At 45.4% G+C, this 18,582-nt stretch overlaps 1 protein-coding gene across 4 annotated transcripts in view; it reads right to left on the reverse strand.

The window, feature by feature from the left end:
- Positions 1 to 16,037, reverse strand: part of LOC119464565 (venom metalloproteinase antarease TserMP_A-like) — a 47,150-nt gene extending 31,113 nt beyond the window's left edge. Inside the window, exons 1-7 of one of the 4 annotated variants that reach the window (XM_049655754.1) lie at positions 15,884 to 16,037; positions 6,596 to 6,759; positions 6,412 to 6,501; positions 5,470 to 5,596; positions 5,357 to 5,410; positions 5,140 to 5,273; positions 1,554 to 1,625 (exon numbers count right to left, since the gene is read on the reverse strand). In XM_049655754.1, the coding sequence (XP_049511711.1) occupies positions 1,554 to 1,625; positions 5,140 to 5,273; positions 5,357 to 5,410; positions 5,470 to 5,596; positions 6,412 to 6,501; positions 6,596 to 6,759; positions 15,884 to 15,965 (723 nt within the window). In that variant the 5' untranslated portion in view covers positions 15,966 to 16,037. Of the gene's footprint in view, positions 1 to 1,553; positions 1,626 to 5,139; positions 5,274 to 5,356; positions 5,411 to 5,469; positions 5,597 to 6,411; positions 6,502 to 6,595; positions 6,760 to 15,829 lie in introns of all 4 variants that reach the window. The other 3 variants (XM_037725582.2, XM_049655755.1, XM_049655753.1) reach the window with 3 other exon arrangements.
- Between the last annotated feature and the right edge of the window lie 2,545 nt (positions 16,038 to 18,582).

The raw sequence follows: 18,582 nt of genomic DNA on the forward strand, positions 1-18,582 counted from the left end.
TAGTACTTCACGCACTTCCGGGGGTACCCTATCTATCTATTCATCCATCTATCTATAAGTGTATCTAACGGTTTCCCGTCTACTTGGGTCACTGCGTATTCCGTGTTTGAATGGGTAGCGTACGGTAGCGCGTCGGGCTGCAGTGCTGAGAGAACAGAAAACATCCATCGGACTAACTTGGGTAACTGAGTATGTGGCAATGCATACATACATGCCGCTTTTCAATGAACCCCTTTCATGCCGACACGTGTCACTGTAGAAGCAAGAATGTCCAGATACCGCTGTTCAAATAAACTCTTTGACGTCGACTTGTATCACTCGCTATGGGTCGGTATAGGTCCGGGCTAGTTTTCAGTTAACCTCTTTGATGACAGCGTGAGTCACTGGGTATGTATATGCCAGTAGATCTCCAGACCCTACGCGTTGGCAGGCTGCGCCACAAAGGCACTGGTTATGTGCCGGTCGCAATGAACGCCTTTCGTGACAATGCTTTATTTAGTGAGCTGCGGCATGAATGCACTGGGTATGTTTCACTCTTTAATGATCCTTTCGCCAACTTGGGTCACAGTGTATGTGCCACTGAGTGCGCGGCAAGCGATGGAACAATTGTACAGCGTTCGTGGGTACCGGCCCGGCATGCTTCTCGTCTCGGAGGCTACGTGCGGACTTCGCAGCAGTGTCATTAGATGGCGCATTGTGCCGAAAGCGAAAGCGCGAGAGTGGAACCCGGTAACTGCACGACTCGTTTCTCAGCTTTCCCACGCACCGATGCGCCATGGATTTCGGAGGTCAAACCAAGGCTTCGCGTCAGTGGTACTAGATGGCACCGAGTGTTCTTACGGAAACGCGAAAGAGGAGTCCCGCTGCTGCACACCTAATACATAACTCGTTTCCGCTGTAAGAATACATTGTGTCACTATATTGATTCTATGCTAATGTATAACCGTCGACAGTTCTTGTGAGATGGGTTCTTCCGCAATTCTTTTTCAGCTTACCATTTTTAACAAACTGTACCTTAGTGTGATCTGAGTGAGCGGGACAAAGATTTTGCATGGTCGGCGCTCGCCGCGAATTTTGGCCGTACAGAAGGCTACCAATTACAGCAGCCGTGAAGCAGTCTTATGGCGTGATCTGGTTTAAGTTACACAAAGCATTCGCTGTAAAATATCTATGAAGATATCTCACGAAACTCTACGCCAGCTATACAAGACAATCATCAGGATAATTTGATATCAAGTTGAACATGGCCACGTAGTAATACCACCGCTTCGCTCATTCTAACAGAAAATAGTGAACTGGGGTCGAAATTATAAACCATTTGTTCATCAACGCTGTTTTCCATTGCCCGGACGCCTTCACTATCAATAAGTTCGACATGATTATTGGCCCAAATCAGCCACTATAGATATTATATCGTAAAAATATTTACGTGAACACGTGCATCTTAATCATAAATTAAGATTGCAATTTAGGAGTACTGTCAACGTTTCCCTTCCATACCACTTTTGGAGAAATGCCGTAAAGCTTCTGGATTTCTAAACAGAAACACTTACCGTAGTAACCTCCAGTCCGACGAGTGTGTGCTTTACTTTAGGATCAGTAACTCCCAAGTACCTGAGATTTATCTGGAAAAAAGAGACGTTTATTTCTTTATCAACCAAATATCGAAGAGGCGAATATGTAAAGCAGCATAATGACACGTGTACGCGTTTATCTTTCTCGAGAGAGATAAAACTTTATTGTGTCCATGATGGGGTTTCGAGTTTCTCGAGTGACCACGTTTCACCGCCTAACAAATGTTATCGCTCCGCGCAGGACGAGCCTGCATGCATCGGAAGTTTCTCGAATGTTATCGAGGGTTCTATCCGCTGTGTGTTGGCACCAAACCTTGTATAATGTAACTGCATGTATGCGCGACGCAAATTGTGTAGTACTTTCTAGAACACACGCGGGCACCAGCGATTATTCTGGAGCCTTCGATGACTCATGTATAAAAGCCGACGCGCTCGACCAACATATCCTTTTTCATATTTTTTTCTGGGGTTTTGCGGGCCAAAACCAGTTTTGATTATGAGGCAAGCCATAGTGAAGGGCTCCGGTTTAATTTTGTCCACCTGAGCTTATTTAACGTGCACTACAACGCAATCACACGGGCGTTTTTACATTTCGCTTCAATCGAAATGCGGCCGCCGCGGCCGCGATTCGATCCCGCGACCTCGTGCTCAGCAGCGCAACACCTTAACTGACTGAGCCACCGTGGCGGGTTGACCCGCAGATCAGATTTCGACGATCGCCGATTGCGTTCGCCGCTGTCGTTGTGCTTTGAGTTTAGCCACTTTTCCTGGACGCAGGATCGCCCAAAAGAGAGCTAGGTTCGTCATGCACAGTTTTGCTACTGCGTTGTCGATCGTCACTACCACGTGATAAAAATTGTCAATCCAACCGTGTACAATTTAAAAAAAAATGAATTTACATGCTCGAAACGTACGACGACGATGACACAAAACGTATAGAAGTTGTACTATATGAAAGAGTGTTCAATCGTGTTTCTTGTAAAAATCTGCTGTTATTACTCTTTACTGTATGCTAGTTGAATTGGGAAGAAATTAAAGCAGACAATGAATAGTAATCTCGCTGTCTTAATGAAAATAACTAATATACTCAAAGCGGTTTTAATTTATTGCGCAATAACATTTCGGAATTCCTGCACTTGTCAACACGTTTGAAAGTGGTTCCTGTCGGCGATTGCAACCATTAGGGAATTGTGAAAATTTCCGTTTAGATAAGTATACCGAATGGGTGCTTATACATCGAAAAAGCACCGCAGTGCATTGACTGATTTATCTGAGGATTTATATTAAAAATAACAAAGCATTATGCGAGATAGCGTATTTAGACACCTAGGAATATAAATTATTGAAGGAAAAGCCGACAGGTCGGCCTGAAGTGGTGTTCGTTAGCCTGCTATTCTGTACAGCGGTAAGACAACAAGGTGAGAAAGTAATAAGTGATAATGACTAAAAATTTAAAAGGAATCTGATGTTTTACGTGTCAAGACTCATGATGAGAGAGATGCTAAAGGCACGATCTTGCAGAACAGCTAGTGGTACGCAGTGATGTCCTGAAATTTAGGGATGTTCTGGAAGTCTTCTAGAATGTCATTCAATAAAAAAGCACTCCATCATGCACCCCTTACACATGGTAAACCCGCGAAGCTGAAATGTGCGGCCCTGGTGTTTATCACTGAATTAATCCCAACTGTTCATTAATAGAGTCTTTCTCAATATTGGTTATGTCTTTGTCTAGCTAGGCCGCACAAGCCGCCGGATCGGGCCGACATTGCCGCTAGCATTTCGCACCGTGGGCCCGATCTTCATCCGAGGCGCTGGCTAGACGCCGACGAGATTTCTCCCGCGTCTGCTCTCTGCGGATCATACCCACATATTCAATGCGGGTATGAGCAGTGCATGTTTTTCTTTTCTTGCTTTATATTTCTTTCTTTTCCCCGGCTCATACACGCATATCCAATGTGGGTATGCGCCACACATGATTTTATTATCGTTAATCGAGCCGTAAGTGACGAGCATGTGATGTTATCGATGTGATGACCTATCAGTCTTGTTAGTCATTCATACCCTTCCATGTCAATTTTGGTATATACCGAGTGAACAAGATACGATTTTTCGGTAAGCTTCCGACAGGTTTACTTCCGCCAGAGGGTTTCTGTGTTTGGATCACGAGGGTTTTCGCCTAGGCATATACAGCTTCACTGTAAAATTTTTGGATATCTTGGCAAGTGACCAGTGACGAAAGGGAAGGCTCTATAAGGGACCTGCCAAGCGTAGACACGCATCAAAACAATAAAAGAAGCCAGTGTGCGAAAGGCACCCACAATGCTAGCTTCGCAAGTAATTACGGACAAGCTGCAATAATTGACTCCAGTGGACCAAGCACCTGCGCAGCGGACTTATCAGACGGTGTTTCCAAATCAGAAAGCGTACACATAGAGTTCAGTAGGCGTTTCAGCGTGGTGTTATCGTTCTCTTTGTCGTTAGTTTTAGACCATTTCCGGCTGGGAACACCGCTAGGTTCCTCAGCCTTCTCATTTTTCCCAAGGCGGCCTCTTTATTGTGCTCCGAATTCTTGGCACGCAAGCATTTTTGTGTTCCTGTCCAAGTGTAATGCAACCTCTGCTGATGTAGAGAATGCCACGCCATGACGTATTAACGTAATATTGCTCAAGTTTGAAAGCGAGCGAGATAAAATGGCTAGAGCCGATGCGAGCTCACGTTTCTTCTGATAAGTGGATTCAACGAAGAACTGAGTAATCTTATAATGTTTAAATTGGGCGCCACCGCATTACGAACTATATAAGAACGGCTCATTCACTGGCATCGCTTGAGGCGAGTCTTCGAGGTTTATTGTAATTACATGAGCAATATGACTGCACTAAAAGTAAAATACGATTTTCGCTCTCGTGCATTGCGCTACAGCGCATTCAACGCCGCGTTCAAGCTCTACTAGCAGCACACGCAATAACTCGCTGCCATGACACGCTCCGGTCATTACGCTATTTCACTGAATTACTCTCCCGCATAGCGTACAACACACAGATTTATAAATAATACCTTCATTCTAAGTGTGGCGCCTGGCAACTTCGTGTTTTAGAATACGACTGCATGTAGCCAATCTTTCGTGTTTCAAGCGTCCATACCACACTGAAAGAGAAACACGGTTCTTCCACTCTTCGGCATTTTGGTGTCAGTGAAACTGCAGTAGGACAAGACATGTCTCTGATTGACAGAACGACTACAGGCATTATAAGCATTTCTATTTTTGCTTGTATACCGCAGTAACTAAGAGATGCGCGCCTGCTTCAATCGTCAGTGTGTGTACAAGTTGACTTGCTTTGTGACAGCAGTATTTGCTTGAGAAGGTCACTGATTACATATATTTAGGCCACGATTCTTCATGCAAATGGTTTCTCTGGCATAGAAAAAATGCATTTATTAAGCACCTGCTTAACTACAATTTATGCAAAGAAACGGGACCGTGAAAATTCAAAAAGAAAAAAAAGAAATCAGTGGTGTGCACATCTTACTCGCCGCCAAGCGTTTTCTTACTAGTATATGTACTCACAGCATTTACTGTTATGGCGACATATTTAATGATGTTGGCCGTACTGCTGAAAACCTTTGCGAACAGGGAATCCACCACAACGAAAAGCTCGGGACGAATAATATCAGATGATCTTTCTGAAACCTGGATACTTTCTGAAACGAAAATATAGGCCCAAGATTTGGAGCGAGCAGCGAATAATACTGGTATAGTACTGGTTGTGTCATACAGGGCTTACGTATACGTATCTCGGCACCATTGAAAGCCCGCATGGCTTTATATGCAGACACTTCTGTAAGAGATAAATTACCTTTTAGTATTTAAAGCCTAATAATGATGACTGGATCATACCATAATCTTCATCAGCACTAGTAAGTTCATCTTGAATCTCTATCAATTGGTGCGCAATACGGCCTTTGGCATTTCGTTCCTCTGTCAAGAGCGGTGCGATACGCATTCGTGGGTTGACGATACCTTCCTGCAGGTAAAGAAAAGTGGAATTAGTGTACGCGCAGTATACTGAGTTTCTGTATGACCATTACTTAGCTTCTTAGATATGGAAACAAACATTAGTCGTAGATCCATGTTTTCTCAGAGGGTACAACTTTAGGGTACGCGAGAAAGATAAAATGCAAACGCAAGATACCATGAAGTGTCTCAAGTGCAAACTGCAAGTGCTCACTGAAAAGTGTAAGTGCGAGAATTCAGTATTATGTTGACATTTGGTAGCAATACCCCCGTACTACGCTGCTGGTCATATGGAGAAAGCGCTCTATGGAGTAAACACAGGTATAACTTGTGAGGCCACATGAAGTAATTTTTTTTCCTAAGGGCAAAGACTTGATATCCACCTGACTTTAGCATCAGTTGTTATAATTCAGGATACCATGATACGATAGTTTTGACACTGCATCTTCGCAGATGCAGTGTTTCCTAGGTAGCGTGACAATAATTCAGAACAATCACGCATTCTTTGCTTCTTCCTTCAGACGTCTGGGATGAAATAGGTTGCGCACTAGCAACTCTAAACACAAATGAAAATTGAATTACTGCAGAATTCCAGGCCGAACGCCCATGAAAGAAAGAAATTCACATGTTTCTTGTTAAACAACGTAAGATGAATATTTACATTTAGAAGAAACCTTGGAAATAAAAAACCGTATCACGTGTCAATAAATAGTGTACACGCATCATGAATTCGTTGCGAAAACAGATTCCATTCTGTTTTTCGCTTCATTTGCTAAAGATGATCTCATTCATGTGAGTGAACGGGGGTTAGAATAGGCTCCGAACCACTCTAAGGCCACTGTCGTAGGAGACAGTAACAGACGCCATTGATGCTTCGTCGTGGTAGAGGTCATCCTCAAGATAAGGTCCGCTCATCTGTAAAAATTAAAGTGAACGAAAGGCTTTCGCTATGCTTCGCGTTAGGTAAACACACGTCTTGTCTCGAAAGGTGTAAGCGTTACTTACTTACATAGGTATGCATAGGTATGCCATCGGTGTATGTCCGCACGAGGAACTCTCGTTCAAGAACTGAACTCTTTTTAAGTTTAAGTAGAATGTCGTCTGTAATCTTCAGCAAGCGACGACCATCCGCGTCTCGGCTCCGAAACAGCTCCGGGTACACAATGTGGCCACCTGCGTGAACAAAGGCAATGGAGTGTGAGTGCCATTTATAAATATTTTATTGAAGGGACGCTCAGAAAAAAAAATATGAGCTCTATTAGCAAATTACTCTTCTGCGACACCAAAAGCCGGTTGAGACCCCGCCTCTAACTTCCCGCGCCAGTACGCTGTAACATCATGGATTTTGAGGGGTGGCTACTTGGGCTTATTTAAATGTTAACCGGTATGGATGAACTTTATATAACAAAGAGAGATAAGAATTGAACTTCACAAGTTTTATGGCCTTATACTGAGACAAGATGGCCCTGAATCACATAATACACTTAAAAGTTCCTGGTGTGACACTGACGAACAGGCGCTGGGGTTCCAATGCGAAATTCATCAAATGAAACATGTACACTATTTTCAAATTAACGAAATTAAAGTTTTCAAAGATACTTTATGAGTTTTAACAAATGTATTTCTTCTTAGCGCCACATAAACACAAAGGGTTACCTGAATATATGTTTTATATACGATAGATACATAGGACAAAACATTATCCTTCAGTGTGCATCGGTTTTAGTAGTACAAATCGAATACAGCAATATCAACAACAATTGGTGAAACGTCGTTTATAAGGAATGAAATTTAAGATACTATATTGTTCTCTATAGCTTCTAAATTTTTCATCAGTTGAATTAGAATGGCACGTTCTGCATCAATCTACCCTTAAGGGTCACAAGCGCTTATTTCAAGATGTAGGTATTGCGACTGCCTTTTCGTAGAGAGAATTATTGTAATTTAGACATAACCATATGTGTAACGTGGGCTGCTGGGTACGAAGGTATTGAGAGGGCGTGTTTTTTGAAGTAATCTAATGAGCGGCGAGCTTGACTGTTGCATTTGTTAGAATAATGTCCAATAACAAAGCAATAACGTATAAGCATTGCATTAAAGAGGCAAGCCTCAATCAAAGCCACAACACTTTAGGCAATACCGACCGTGTGGGAAGTATGATGTGCTTGCATTCTGGGATACTGAACTCTCCTTCATGCGCTTAGATTGCCTGTAATGATGGTGCACTTGAGGGAGTCTCGGCTAGACTTAGTTGCAAGAACTGTAATATGCTACTGCGTGTCCCATTGCATATCTGTTTCTCCTCACTACACTAAAAAAATCAGCTTCTCTGATTTATTCACATAAAAAGAAAATCAAAGGTAACGTCCAGAATTAGTGGAAGTTGACTGCTGCTGGAGTAAAAGCTTAAACAATTGCCATTGTTGATATCACCATATATGTGGTGACATGCTGGTGTAAAACGCTGCGAGGCCACCAGATTTTATTGCATACGAATTATAGTGTACTAAAATGAAGGAGTGGGTCAGGCTGACTGCCGTGGAAACTGCCGACGGTGATGTAAAAAACCTGAAACTGGGCTGGCGTTGCAATCGCCTTATCCTGACGCTCCAGGTGTTTTGGCTGCGCCCCTTGGCAGAGGCGAGCTGATGGGCAGAGTAGCTACCGTCTGCTCCACGCAGCGTCGTTGCTGCATCGCTCGCATTGTTTCCGTCACCCTTTCTACATTTTCTTTGCAACACGTCAGTGGGGAATAATATAACTGTTTGCGCCACCGAGTATAAAAACTAGATGCATCAGAGTGAAACGCCTGTCAAACCTCCATGCAGCTGCGGTAGCGTCTCCAACGTGACAAGCATCTCGCTTGCGCGTGGGGCCGCTCATTTAGGTAAGGTCTTGCCGCTAATATTTCAGTAAAGAACGTCTCAGCGGAGAGCCCATGCTGGACCCACTCAGCTTATCTAATGCACTCTAATAGGAAATAAATGAACACTAGAGGCACGCTTATGCCATCTCTGCCACTGTCGCCGCCGTGATGCCCCAGCATTGACGTCGCATGCATGGCCAGTGCACCGAGAGTTGCACTTGAAGTGGTAGATGTGAGTGTGAGGGCGAAAGAGAGGACGAGAGCGAGGGCGAGCCATGTTACGGCGACGTGCACGGTGACTGTCTTGTGTGATAGGCGCTTCATGTGTCTTTTTGCATAGAAATAACCTGAAACGTTATAATGAGCATTTCATACCTCCCTTAACGATGATTGCCACAAGCGTGAAGCATTTGCTGCGATTTTTTGCTAAAGACGTACGAGTAAGATGCATCGTGCTTGATTATGGGCCCCTGAATTGGGAGTTCGTACAACCCCGCATTCAACTTAGTCTTTTGTGAAATCTGGGAACGTAAACTTTATGAGATATTAAAGAATGACATGCCACCATGGTGTGACATAGCACCATGGCAGCAATACCTTTGTATAGGTTGACAGTTTTACGCCACTCTCTAATGGTTTAGCTGCTATCTCCAAAAAGTTTACTTAGGCCATCGTACAAGGCACCTGTACAGGCAATGAGGGCTCTATCACAAACTTTGCTTTTTTAACGTCCTTTTCTCAACGAAGCTTTCCTCGGAAAGGCGCAGAAATGGTCAACATCCTGTATCGGAGATCGAATTAGAATCGTAATAAATGTAGAGGTTTCAACCTGCCTTAAAATGTCAGAAACCATAAGATTGTCCTGCTTTCAAATTGTCGCCGTTCATTATGGACAGATCGCCCCCTCGTAGCACTCACTGTGAATAGTTTCTCACCAGAGTTTCTCGTCTGCGCAGTTCCTGTACAGTACAACTTCACGTAATTTTCATTCAGCTACTCGATGGACCTACATCATCGACACGAACAGTCGCAAAATTTTCTTCTTTGAAACATTTGACGGATAAGCGATACATGTAGAACTGTCACAAATGTTGCTACTTATGACAGTCTATTTCATGTGTACGTATAATTTGTGTTGGTTGTGCCACGTGATATTGCATTTGTATTTCGCATTGATTCTATATCGATTGCACCATTCAACATTGTATTCCATAATTTTATTTCCCCACAGGTAATTTGTCCAGGTAGCTAACTTCCAGAAGAAGTTGAAGTTCAAAAATTCACAGGGTCTCTTATGTTATTCCTGAGACGATTTGAAGGCGAAAGCCCGAATGCCGATGCATTAGAGACGGACAGATGACGTACTTTGATCCACATTCTCTTTTTAACGTTCCCTTTCTTGACATTGTTTTTTTTTGTTTCTGATGATATTTCCAGATTCTCCCTTTCCATTCGACTTGCTGCTCACTTCAGCCAGTCGGCGACGTCGGAACCCGTGGCTCCACACCTCGTTCTCGCGCCTTCGCTCGTCGAGCTGCATTCTGTGCTTCTGTAGCTTCCTCTGACATTGCATATTTCCTAAGCCGACCAAAGGTTGCACTAGGCCCTAGCATAGCATCAGACATAGCGCGCTACTCTATAGACGTTCGCATCACACAGTTGCGTTTCAAGCAACTGGCGGCGAAAGTAGGAGGCTCTATATACATGTCCACCGTCGATGTGCAAATTCATCTACCGGCGTGCGCAATGACGCACGCACTGGGCCAAACCTATAGTCAGCGAGATAGCTGCCACGTGACGTGTGCAATCATGCACGCACTAGGCACACCTTTAGTAAACCAGAACCGTGGAACAGCCGTGGCTTCATAATAATAAAGAAAAAAGTGCAGCCGTGGCTCCAGGCAAGTACGGTCGTCAAAGCCTCGAGAACGTTTACGTCTTAACCAATTTACCCTCAGATCTCGGCAAACCAGCGGGCAAGCACCTTGGCTTATTCTCTAACCTAGGTTCAATGACTGGTATGTTCAACGTCGAGCACGACTTCGATGTATTCCAGGGTCTCGGAAAGCTTCAGAGCGAGTACGATATAAAGTTGCAGCTGCACGCAACCACCGCTGCTCTGACGTTGCTTCACAGTGTGCCACTGCCTCTCTTTGGCAAGACAAAGATGGAGCTACAGCGCATGGAGAACATTGGCGTCATCACGCCATTCACACGGCGAAAGAGGTGGTGTGGTCCGATTGTATAGTCGTACGAAAGCCCTCGGAGAACTCCGGATATGCATCGACTTCTCTGAACTCAGCAAACCCTTCCTTATAGAATGGCCCCCTATCCCAGCAGTGGAACACGCGCTAGACATGCTACGATGCGCATTCTGGTTTTCGAAGATCGACACGAACTTAGCATTCTGGCAAATTCCGCTCAGTCAACGAAGAAAAATCCTGACCATGTTCACAACGCAGTTAGGTAGGGTCTGCTTCAACCGGCCACCGTTGGGAATCAGCTCAGCACCAGAACACTTCCGAAGACGCATGGCCGACATCTTACAAAGCCTTAATGGAGTTGTCTGCCACATGGACGAAATCTTCATATGGGCCTCCACCAGACAACAGCACGACCAACGGCTTTGGCCTATTCTCGAACGCGTTAGAAAAGTGGGGGTCACACTCCACAAAGGCAAGTGCAAGTTTGGAGGTCCACCCTGAATAACAAGGTCTACCCTGATGAAAGCGAGCTAGAAGCAATGAAGTGGAAGACCAGACCGACTTTGAAGACAGAGCTATGGCGGCTCATGGGTATTGCCAACTACTTGGGACGATCTTTGCCGCATATGGCCAAACTCCTGCACCCTCTAACAAATATGTTGTCGAGAAAGCACGATTTTGTTTGGGATATACCGCAAGAACAAGGCTTTGTCGACAGCAAAGGACCCTCCTATGGGTTCCTGTCTTATCATTTTACTCGCCAAACAAGGAGACATGCCTCTTCCTTCAGATTAGGCGCTGTGCTACAGCAGAGAGAGCCCAACGACACCTTCTCAGCGGTCGCCTACGCTTCCAGGGTGGACAGAGTGGCACTCCGCCCAGATATAAAAAGAAGGCTTTGCTCTTGTCTGGGCTTTCAAAACGTTTCACCACTTTTTTCAATCTAGACTTTTCGATCTTTTCCACTAGAGACGGAACACAACCCTCTCATCTGTCTTTATAGCCAAGTCATTCGGAGACTCCACTTCATGACTGCCGCGAATGCGCGTGCGACTGATGCGCTACACCTACAACATCATCTACGTGCCGGGCAAACACCTCACTGTAGCCAATGCTCTGTCAAGGTCACCTTTAAAAGACTAGAAAGCGTCCGATTTGGAAGGAGAGATCGAAGGCTGCGTTACACACGTGGTCTTCGAAATTCCTGTTTAAAGTTCTTAACTCGCATAGCTAAAAAAACAAGAGTCCGACACCACCTGTTACCAAATAGAGAGACTTGTTAGTTCTGGGAGGGGGGGGGTGTATTCTGTAAGAGGCCACCTAGTGGACTGTCCATTTCAGATGTAAGCGATTGGCTACAGCTGCCCGAGTGCGAAGTAGACTGGCTGCCTTCGTCTCACTCGTGCACGTGGAGCCAATCTCCGAAAAAGAGCCAGCCGAAATGGACAGTCCACTAGATGGACTCTTACAGAATAGCCCCCCCCCCCCCCTGGTTGGCTATCAAACCGCGACCTCATTCCTAGATTCAAAGAGCACTGGCCTCAAAAGGACAGCATAGAAGAAGCTTATAGCGTCTTGATATACGGCTCGCGCAGCATAGTACCTACCAAATTACAAAGCCTAATGTTTTGTCTGCTACTTGAGGGGCACTTAGGTTTTGACAAGTGCAGAGGAAGAGCCAAAGACTCGGTCTGATGGCCAACGATTGACGCCGACCTAGACAAGCATATCAACGCTTCTTGTATGTGCCTACAAAGTGAGACAAACAAAAAGAGGCCTCTGGCTTCCACATTATTTCCTCCGCGGCCAAGGAGGAGAGTGGCAACAGACCTGTTCTCATTGACAGATGCTAGTGGCTCATCATCGCTGACTATTATTCGAGATTTCCTGAGATGGCCCAACTTGGTACTCTCACAGCAGCAGCGGTGATTTCCCACTGCAAATCTGTCAGCGCGAGACAAGGGATACCAGATGTCATGGTCACCGATAATGGCCGACAATTCTCGAAAGCTCCAGGCTCCGTTTTTGAAAGATTCGTCCGTGACTACAATTTCCAGCACGTGACAACGACGCTCAAGTACCCAGAAGGCAGCACTTCAGCAGAAGCTGGTGTGGAGATACTTTAGCAGTCTCTGAAGAATATAGGAGACCCTTGCGTGACTTGAAGTGTTGAAGATGAGTACCATTAGAATCAAAAGACACAGTATGATGGTCGCCACAGGCACGCACTATACAATACTTACAGGACTATATGGAAGTCTGAATAGTCGACGGAAGTCTAGATCGACGATGGCACCGTTCACCGGCGGGCCGCACAACCCAGGACATATTGGGTTGAAACAGGCGCTACTTCTGTAAGACGCATTAGGACTCATCTTGTCCTACTGCCCAATACCCCAAAGACCTTGGAGGAGAGAATGAAGAGAAAACACGTAAGACTAAGCTAGACTACAAGGAAACTCCTACGTCCCAGACATTCGTCGCAACCTGCATGAGCCGATTCGACGCACTACTGCACAAGAAGCGGCAGATGCGTCATCCCACCGAAAAGACAGTAGTACGACTGACGACTCTTTTCGAAAAAGTAAAAGGTGTGCGACCCACGTGCACCATCTTTGATGGTGGAGTAGCTAACTCTCAGACGAAGTTTAACTTAAGAAAGTTCACGCACCACGGGCGTGGCGCCAGTGAGACATTTTGCCCAACAATATAGACAAACTACGTTACCTTTGCATACGCACCCCCCCCCCGCCCCCTTGCCGTAATGGTACTATGGCGATGCAGGAATTCTGTAAATAAACGAAATAAATTGCTGAGCAAGATTAGATGGGCTAGTTGGTTCGACATTCTAATGCAGCAACGCAGGCTACCCGTGGGGAAAAGAAACCTACAACAGACGTGGCGTCAGTTTACGTCAATTTACATCAGCGTGACAGTTCCATATGTTTCGCTTTTCTGTAAAACGTCTCGAAGAAAAATTGATCGTGTGATCGCCTAGATGATGGACTTCCATCGAGTAGCTGTCTGTTTTTACGCTTCCCTTGCACTATTGCCTAAGTTTGTCATGAATGGCCGTTATTTGCAATGTGGTGCACCCAGCCCTCCAAGGTTGCATAATGTCAGTGCGACTGCCTGATTCATTGTTTGCATATTTATTGAATTAAACATTTGCTTACATCATCATGATCATCATCATCAGGTGATGTTATTATTTTTTATTTTTATTTACACTGCACGACAGACGCCTCTCTCAGCAATATCTTATTGCCCCTGTCTCACGCCAGCTGATTCCTACTTGCGCCTACAAATTTTCTAATTTCATTAACCCCACGTAAGTTTCTGCTGCCTTGACTGCTTTTCCCTTCCATCGGCACAGATTTAGTTACTCTAATGGTTCACAGGTTACCTGCCCCGCACATTAACGACAATGCTAAGCTCCCAGTCATGATTTGGTAATGTTTGCCATATGCACTCCAACCCATGTTACTTCTGTAAATTTCCTTCTCGTGGTCAAAGTCGTCTATGAGTAATTGACCTAGATAATCGTACTCATGTAGAGACTCTCGAGGCCGGCTGCAATCATTATTCTTGCTTCCTTGCCAGGCTATTTAACATTATGCATGTCTTCTGCATATTAATCTTCAGCCCCACTATTGCACATTATCGGTTAAGGTCCTCAGTCATTCGTCGCTATTCATCTTCAGTGTTGCAGACAAGGACAATGTGATCTACAAACCGAAGGTTACTGAGATATCCGCCGTTCATCCTGATTCTAAGCCTTTCCAGCCTGATAACTTGAATACTTCTTCTAAGCACGCAGTGAATAGCATTGGAGAGGTTCTGCCACCTTGCCTGACCTCTTTCTTGATAGGTAACTTTATGCATTTCTTGTTCGGAAGCAAGTAGCTGTGGAATCTTTGCAGATATTTCCCAAGATATTCATGTATGTCTAATGAACTCCTTGGCTATGCAATTCCTCCCTGTCGGCTGGTATCTCTGCTAAGTGAAATGCGTTTTCATAACCTCTGAAATCCTTATAAAGAGGTTGATTGCACTCCGCAGATTTCTTAATTAACTGATTGATGACATGGGCATAATCTATTACAGAATATCCCTTCCTCAAGCCTGCCTGTTCTCTTGGTTGGTTGAAGTAAACTGGAGCCATGATTCAAATGGAAATATTCCTTGTCAATATTTTATACACTACCCTAGAAAGCAATTGGGCCTATATTTCTTCAATCGTAAAGTTTTACCTTCTGCTGGATTAGTATATTACTGGCAATCTTCCAGCTCTGTGGTACATTTGAAGTCATGAGGCGTTGCCTATAAAGGGCCGCAAGCATTTCAAACATAGTATTTCACCCATATTTGATTAAAACGATTGTTATTCCATTGTCTCCTGCTGCTTGAACTTATCCTGCAGGACCTTTCTAAATTCATTGTTAGGTGTAGAAAGAGCTTCCGTGTAATGTTCATCAATACTTCATTGAAGAAAGCGCGGCAGCTCTGCGGACTGTACAGGTCAGTACAGGATTGTTCCACTGCTTTTACTATGTCAGCGAAATCGCTGATGACACTACCCGGCTTTATTTCCACTGTAGACTTCTTCTGAGGTATGCCAAGTTTTCTTCTTATCGCTTTCATGCTGCGGTCACTTTTTTGCCGCTTTCCTAATGTTTCCGACGTGATAACTTTGAAAATCGCTTATGTTCATTTTGTTTATCAGCTTTCACAGTTCAGTGAATTCTATGTGATAGCTTGAGTCAAGGACACTCATGGTTTGTCGTTTCTTTATTAGTTCCTTTGTTACTTGGCAGAGCTTACCTACCATTTGCCTCGGTGCCTTACCTCCCACTTCTGTTGCTGCTTCTGAAATCAGCCCAGTTACAGCTTTATTCGTTATATTTATGCTATTCTCATCCTCGTGTTCTAAAGCTACATGCTTGTTTGCGAGCACCAGCCTGAATTCGTCCGTTTTCACCCGTGCTGCATCTAGGTTGGCCTGTTTTTTTCCTGAGTAATCTTGCTCTTTCTCTCTTCAAATTGAGGACAATCTTAGACCTCACTAGCTTATGATCATTTCCCTTTTCCCTACCTAACACTTCTCCATCCTGTACTACGCTGCGAACGGCAGACAGTATGAAATATTAGCCGTACTTGCCCGAAAACCTACCAGAACATGCCGGAGAAATGTGCAAAAAGTATTACTGTTGAAGTGTTTGCATACCGTTCTCTTGCGTGAAGACTGCTGTTAAAATGTGAAGTAAGGCAATCAAGCGGTAGGTGTGGTCGCCGGCTTGTATGTGCATTCTGTTGCAAAATATACGGGAAAGAGTGTGGCACTCTCTTCTCTAACACTGCTATACAAGTTGGCGGCTTGACTAGGAGCTTTTACTGCCCTATGTCACGACAGTTTCTTTTTTCTTTTCAGTTTCTAACGCCTAACACTTGTTGAAATCGGACCTCACTCGATCCGTAGCATTTTCCTACCGTCCAAAGGACAGGAGCAATCCGGGTCAATAAGAAGGTGTGACATTTTGACAGCTGCAGGAGCAGGGGAGGCGGAAACCTATTCGAAAGTCCATGCGGTGCCCCGATATTTCAGCCTAAAAGGCATGAAATACGAGGTTTAATAAAACTGACGTACTTTCGCCGTACATCGTCCAAGCTGCGTGTATGGGGAATGGTTGAGGTGGTAACGTGGTATGTACAACGTAACGGACTCGAGAACGTGAAACGGATGCAGCATTTGCCAGAAAACCACCAAGGAGTGCTGGTGAAATATGCGCGAAGAATTACTCTTTACTATACATTTTACTCTTGGGGCAAAGTACGGAACATGAAGTAAGAAAACTGGTAAGATAAAGAAAAGCGCTTTTCTGTAACGGTACTTGGTGCTCTGTATTTTGCACTAACACATGTATATTAAGCCTAAACAGAAACTTGCCCAAAAACAAGTCATTTCGGAATTACCGAATTTGCATGATGAAGCTGCAAGCAGTCGTTCTGGTTTCCAGCCTCTCGTTACATCATTTGTAACGAGAGGCTGGAACGATGGCACCAATGCCGAGCTCCAATCTTTTGTGTACCTTGGTAGGAAAATTTGGTAAATTTCGATCTGCGTTGGAATCGAACCAGGACCTGCGCAGTGCGAGACGAGTACACTTCCTGAAGCCACGGCTGCTCCATCGTTAAGGCTTACTAAAGTTGCGCCTAGTGCCTGCCGGGTTCCACACGTCACATGATCACAGAGACGAGCTCGTTCCACTGCTCGCGCGTTCGTCTTCTTCTTCCAGAGCTGGCTGCGATGCCGCTGATCATGCCAGCTTTCCCACACTGCCTGCCTCTCGCGCTCGTGCCACTGCTCACGCGTCTATCGTCTCCTTCCACAGCTGGCAGGCATTCGCCTTCACGTTTTACAAACGTGTAACACTTGCATGCTCGCTTTTTAGGGGCTAAGCTCCTTATAGCGGCACCCGTTCGTCCCCGTCGTCGTAGTAGTAGTGTGTAACCAGTCAGAAAAATGAGAAAAAAAAAAATCACAGCATATCCACGGGGTGAATGATGATGAGTGGGCGAAGCTCCGGAGGGAATCATCGGATCTCCCGCTTAAGGGGACGCTAGCACAAACGCGTTAGAAACGTGCAGTACTCTCTAGTAAGGGGGAGCGGCCACTGCGTCTTACGCAGCCATTTACGCATGCCGGAACGTGCACCACGTTTGCCGACGCCATCACATGACTGCTGAGAGAGTATACCCCCCGTATTCATAAACGCTCCTCGACTTGAACTTGACTTGCCGCCGCCTTGGGCAGCGCGTTCGAAACGCGTTGAAGGTAAGGCGGAGAGGCCACAGCGTCTTACATCAGCTTGTTACACGGGCCGTAACGCGCTAGCACAAACGCGTTAGAAACGCGCTAGAAACGCGGCCTTTCGTTATTGTTGGGTATTTATTGCCATCGTGGTGCGTGTGTCCATGTCCGCTTCGCGGCGTAGTGGGCTAACGCCGCGCGCTCGGAAGCGAGGGGTCCCTGGTTCGACTCCGCGCTACGGACACAACTTCGGAATATTAGGAGCGAAGCTCCTTATAGCGGCACCCGTTCCGTCCCCGTCGTAGTAGTAGTAGTGTGTAACCAGTCTGAGAAAAATGAGAAAAAAAATTCCGAAGTTGCGTCCGTAGCGCGGAATCGAACCAGGGACCCCTCGCTTCCGAGCGCGCGGCGTTAGCCTACTACGCCACGAAGCGCACATAGACACACGCACCACGATGGCAATAAATACCCAACAATAACGAAAGGCCGCGTTTCTAGCGCGTTTCTAACGCGTTTGTGCTAGCGCGTTACGGCCCGTGTAAGAAGCTGGTGTAAGACGCTGTGGCCTCTCCGCCTTACCTTCAACGCGTTTCGAACGCGCTGCCCAAGGCGGTGGCAAGTCAAGTTCAAGTCGAGGAGCGTTTATGAATATGGGGGGTATACTCTCTCAGCAGTCATGTGATGGCGTCGGCAAACGCGGTGCACGTTCCGGCATGTGTAAATGGCTGCGTAAGACGCTGAGGCCGCTCCCCCTTACTAGAGAGTACTGCACGTTTCTAACGCGTTTGTGCTAGCGTCCCCTTAAGCGGGAGATCCGATGATTCCCTCCGGAGCTTCGCCCACTCATCATCATTCACCCCGTGGATATGCTGTGTCTACAAACGTGTAACACTTGCATGCTCGCTTTTTTATTGTTCCTTTTTTCATGTGCTTTGCTGAAAAAATTTCTTTATGAACCTGTTGTAAACGGTGAAATAAGCTATGCCTTTTTACAAAGTGCCTCGCAAACTTGTACATTCAGCTTCTTGTGCCCAAGCGACATTCAAGGTAACTTAGAAAGACGCATCTGGAGGGTGCGTTCGTCAGGAACAATAATGCAGTATAAAATTACGTCT

The sequence above is a fragment of the Dermacentor silvarum genome, chromosome 9 (genome assembly GCF_013339745.2).
Source record: "Dermacentor silvarum isolate Dsil-2018 chromosome 9, BIME_Dsil_1.4, whole genome shotgun sequence".
Classification (NCBI taxonomy): Eukaryota; Metazoa; Arthropoda; class Arachnida; order Ixodida; family Ixodidae; genus Dermacentor; species Dermacentor silvarum.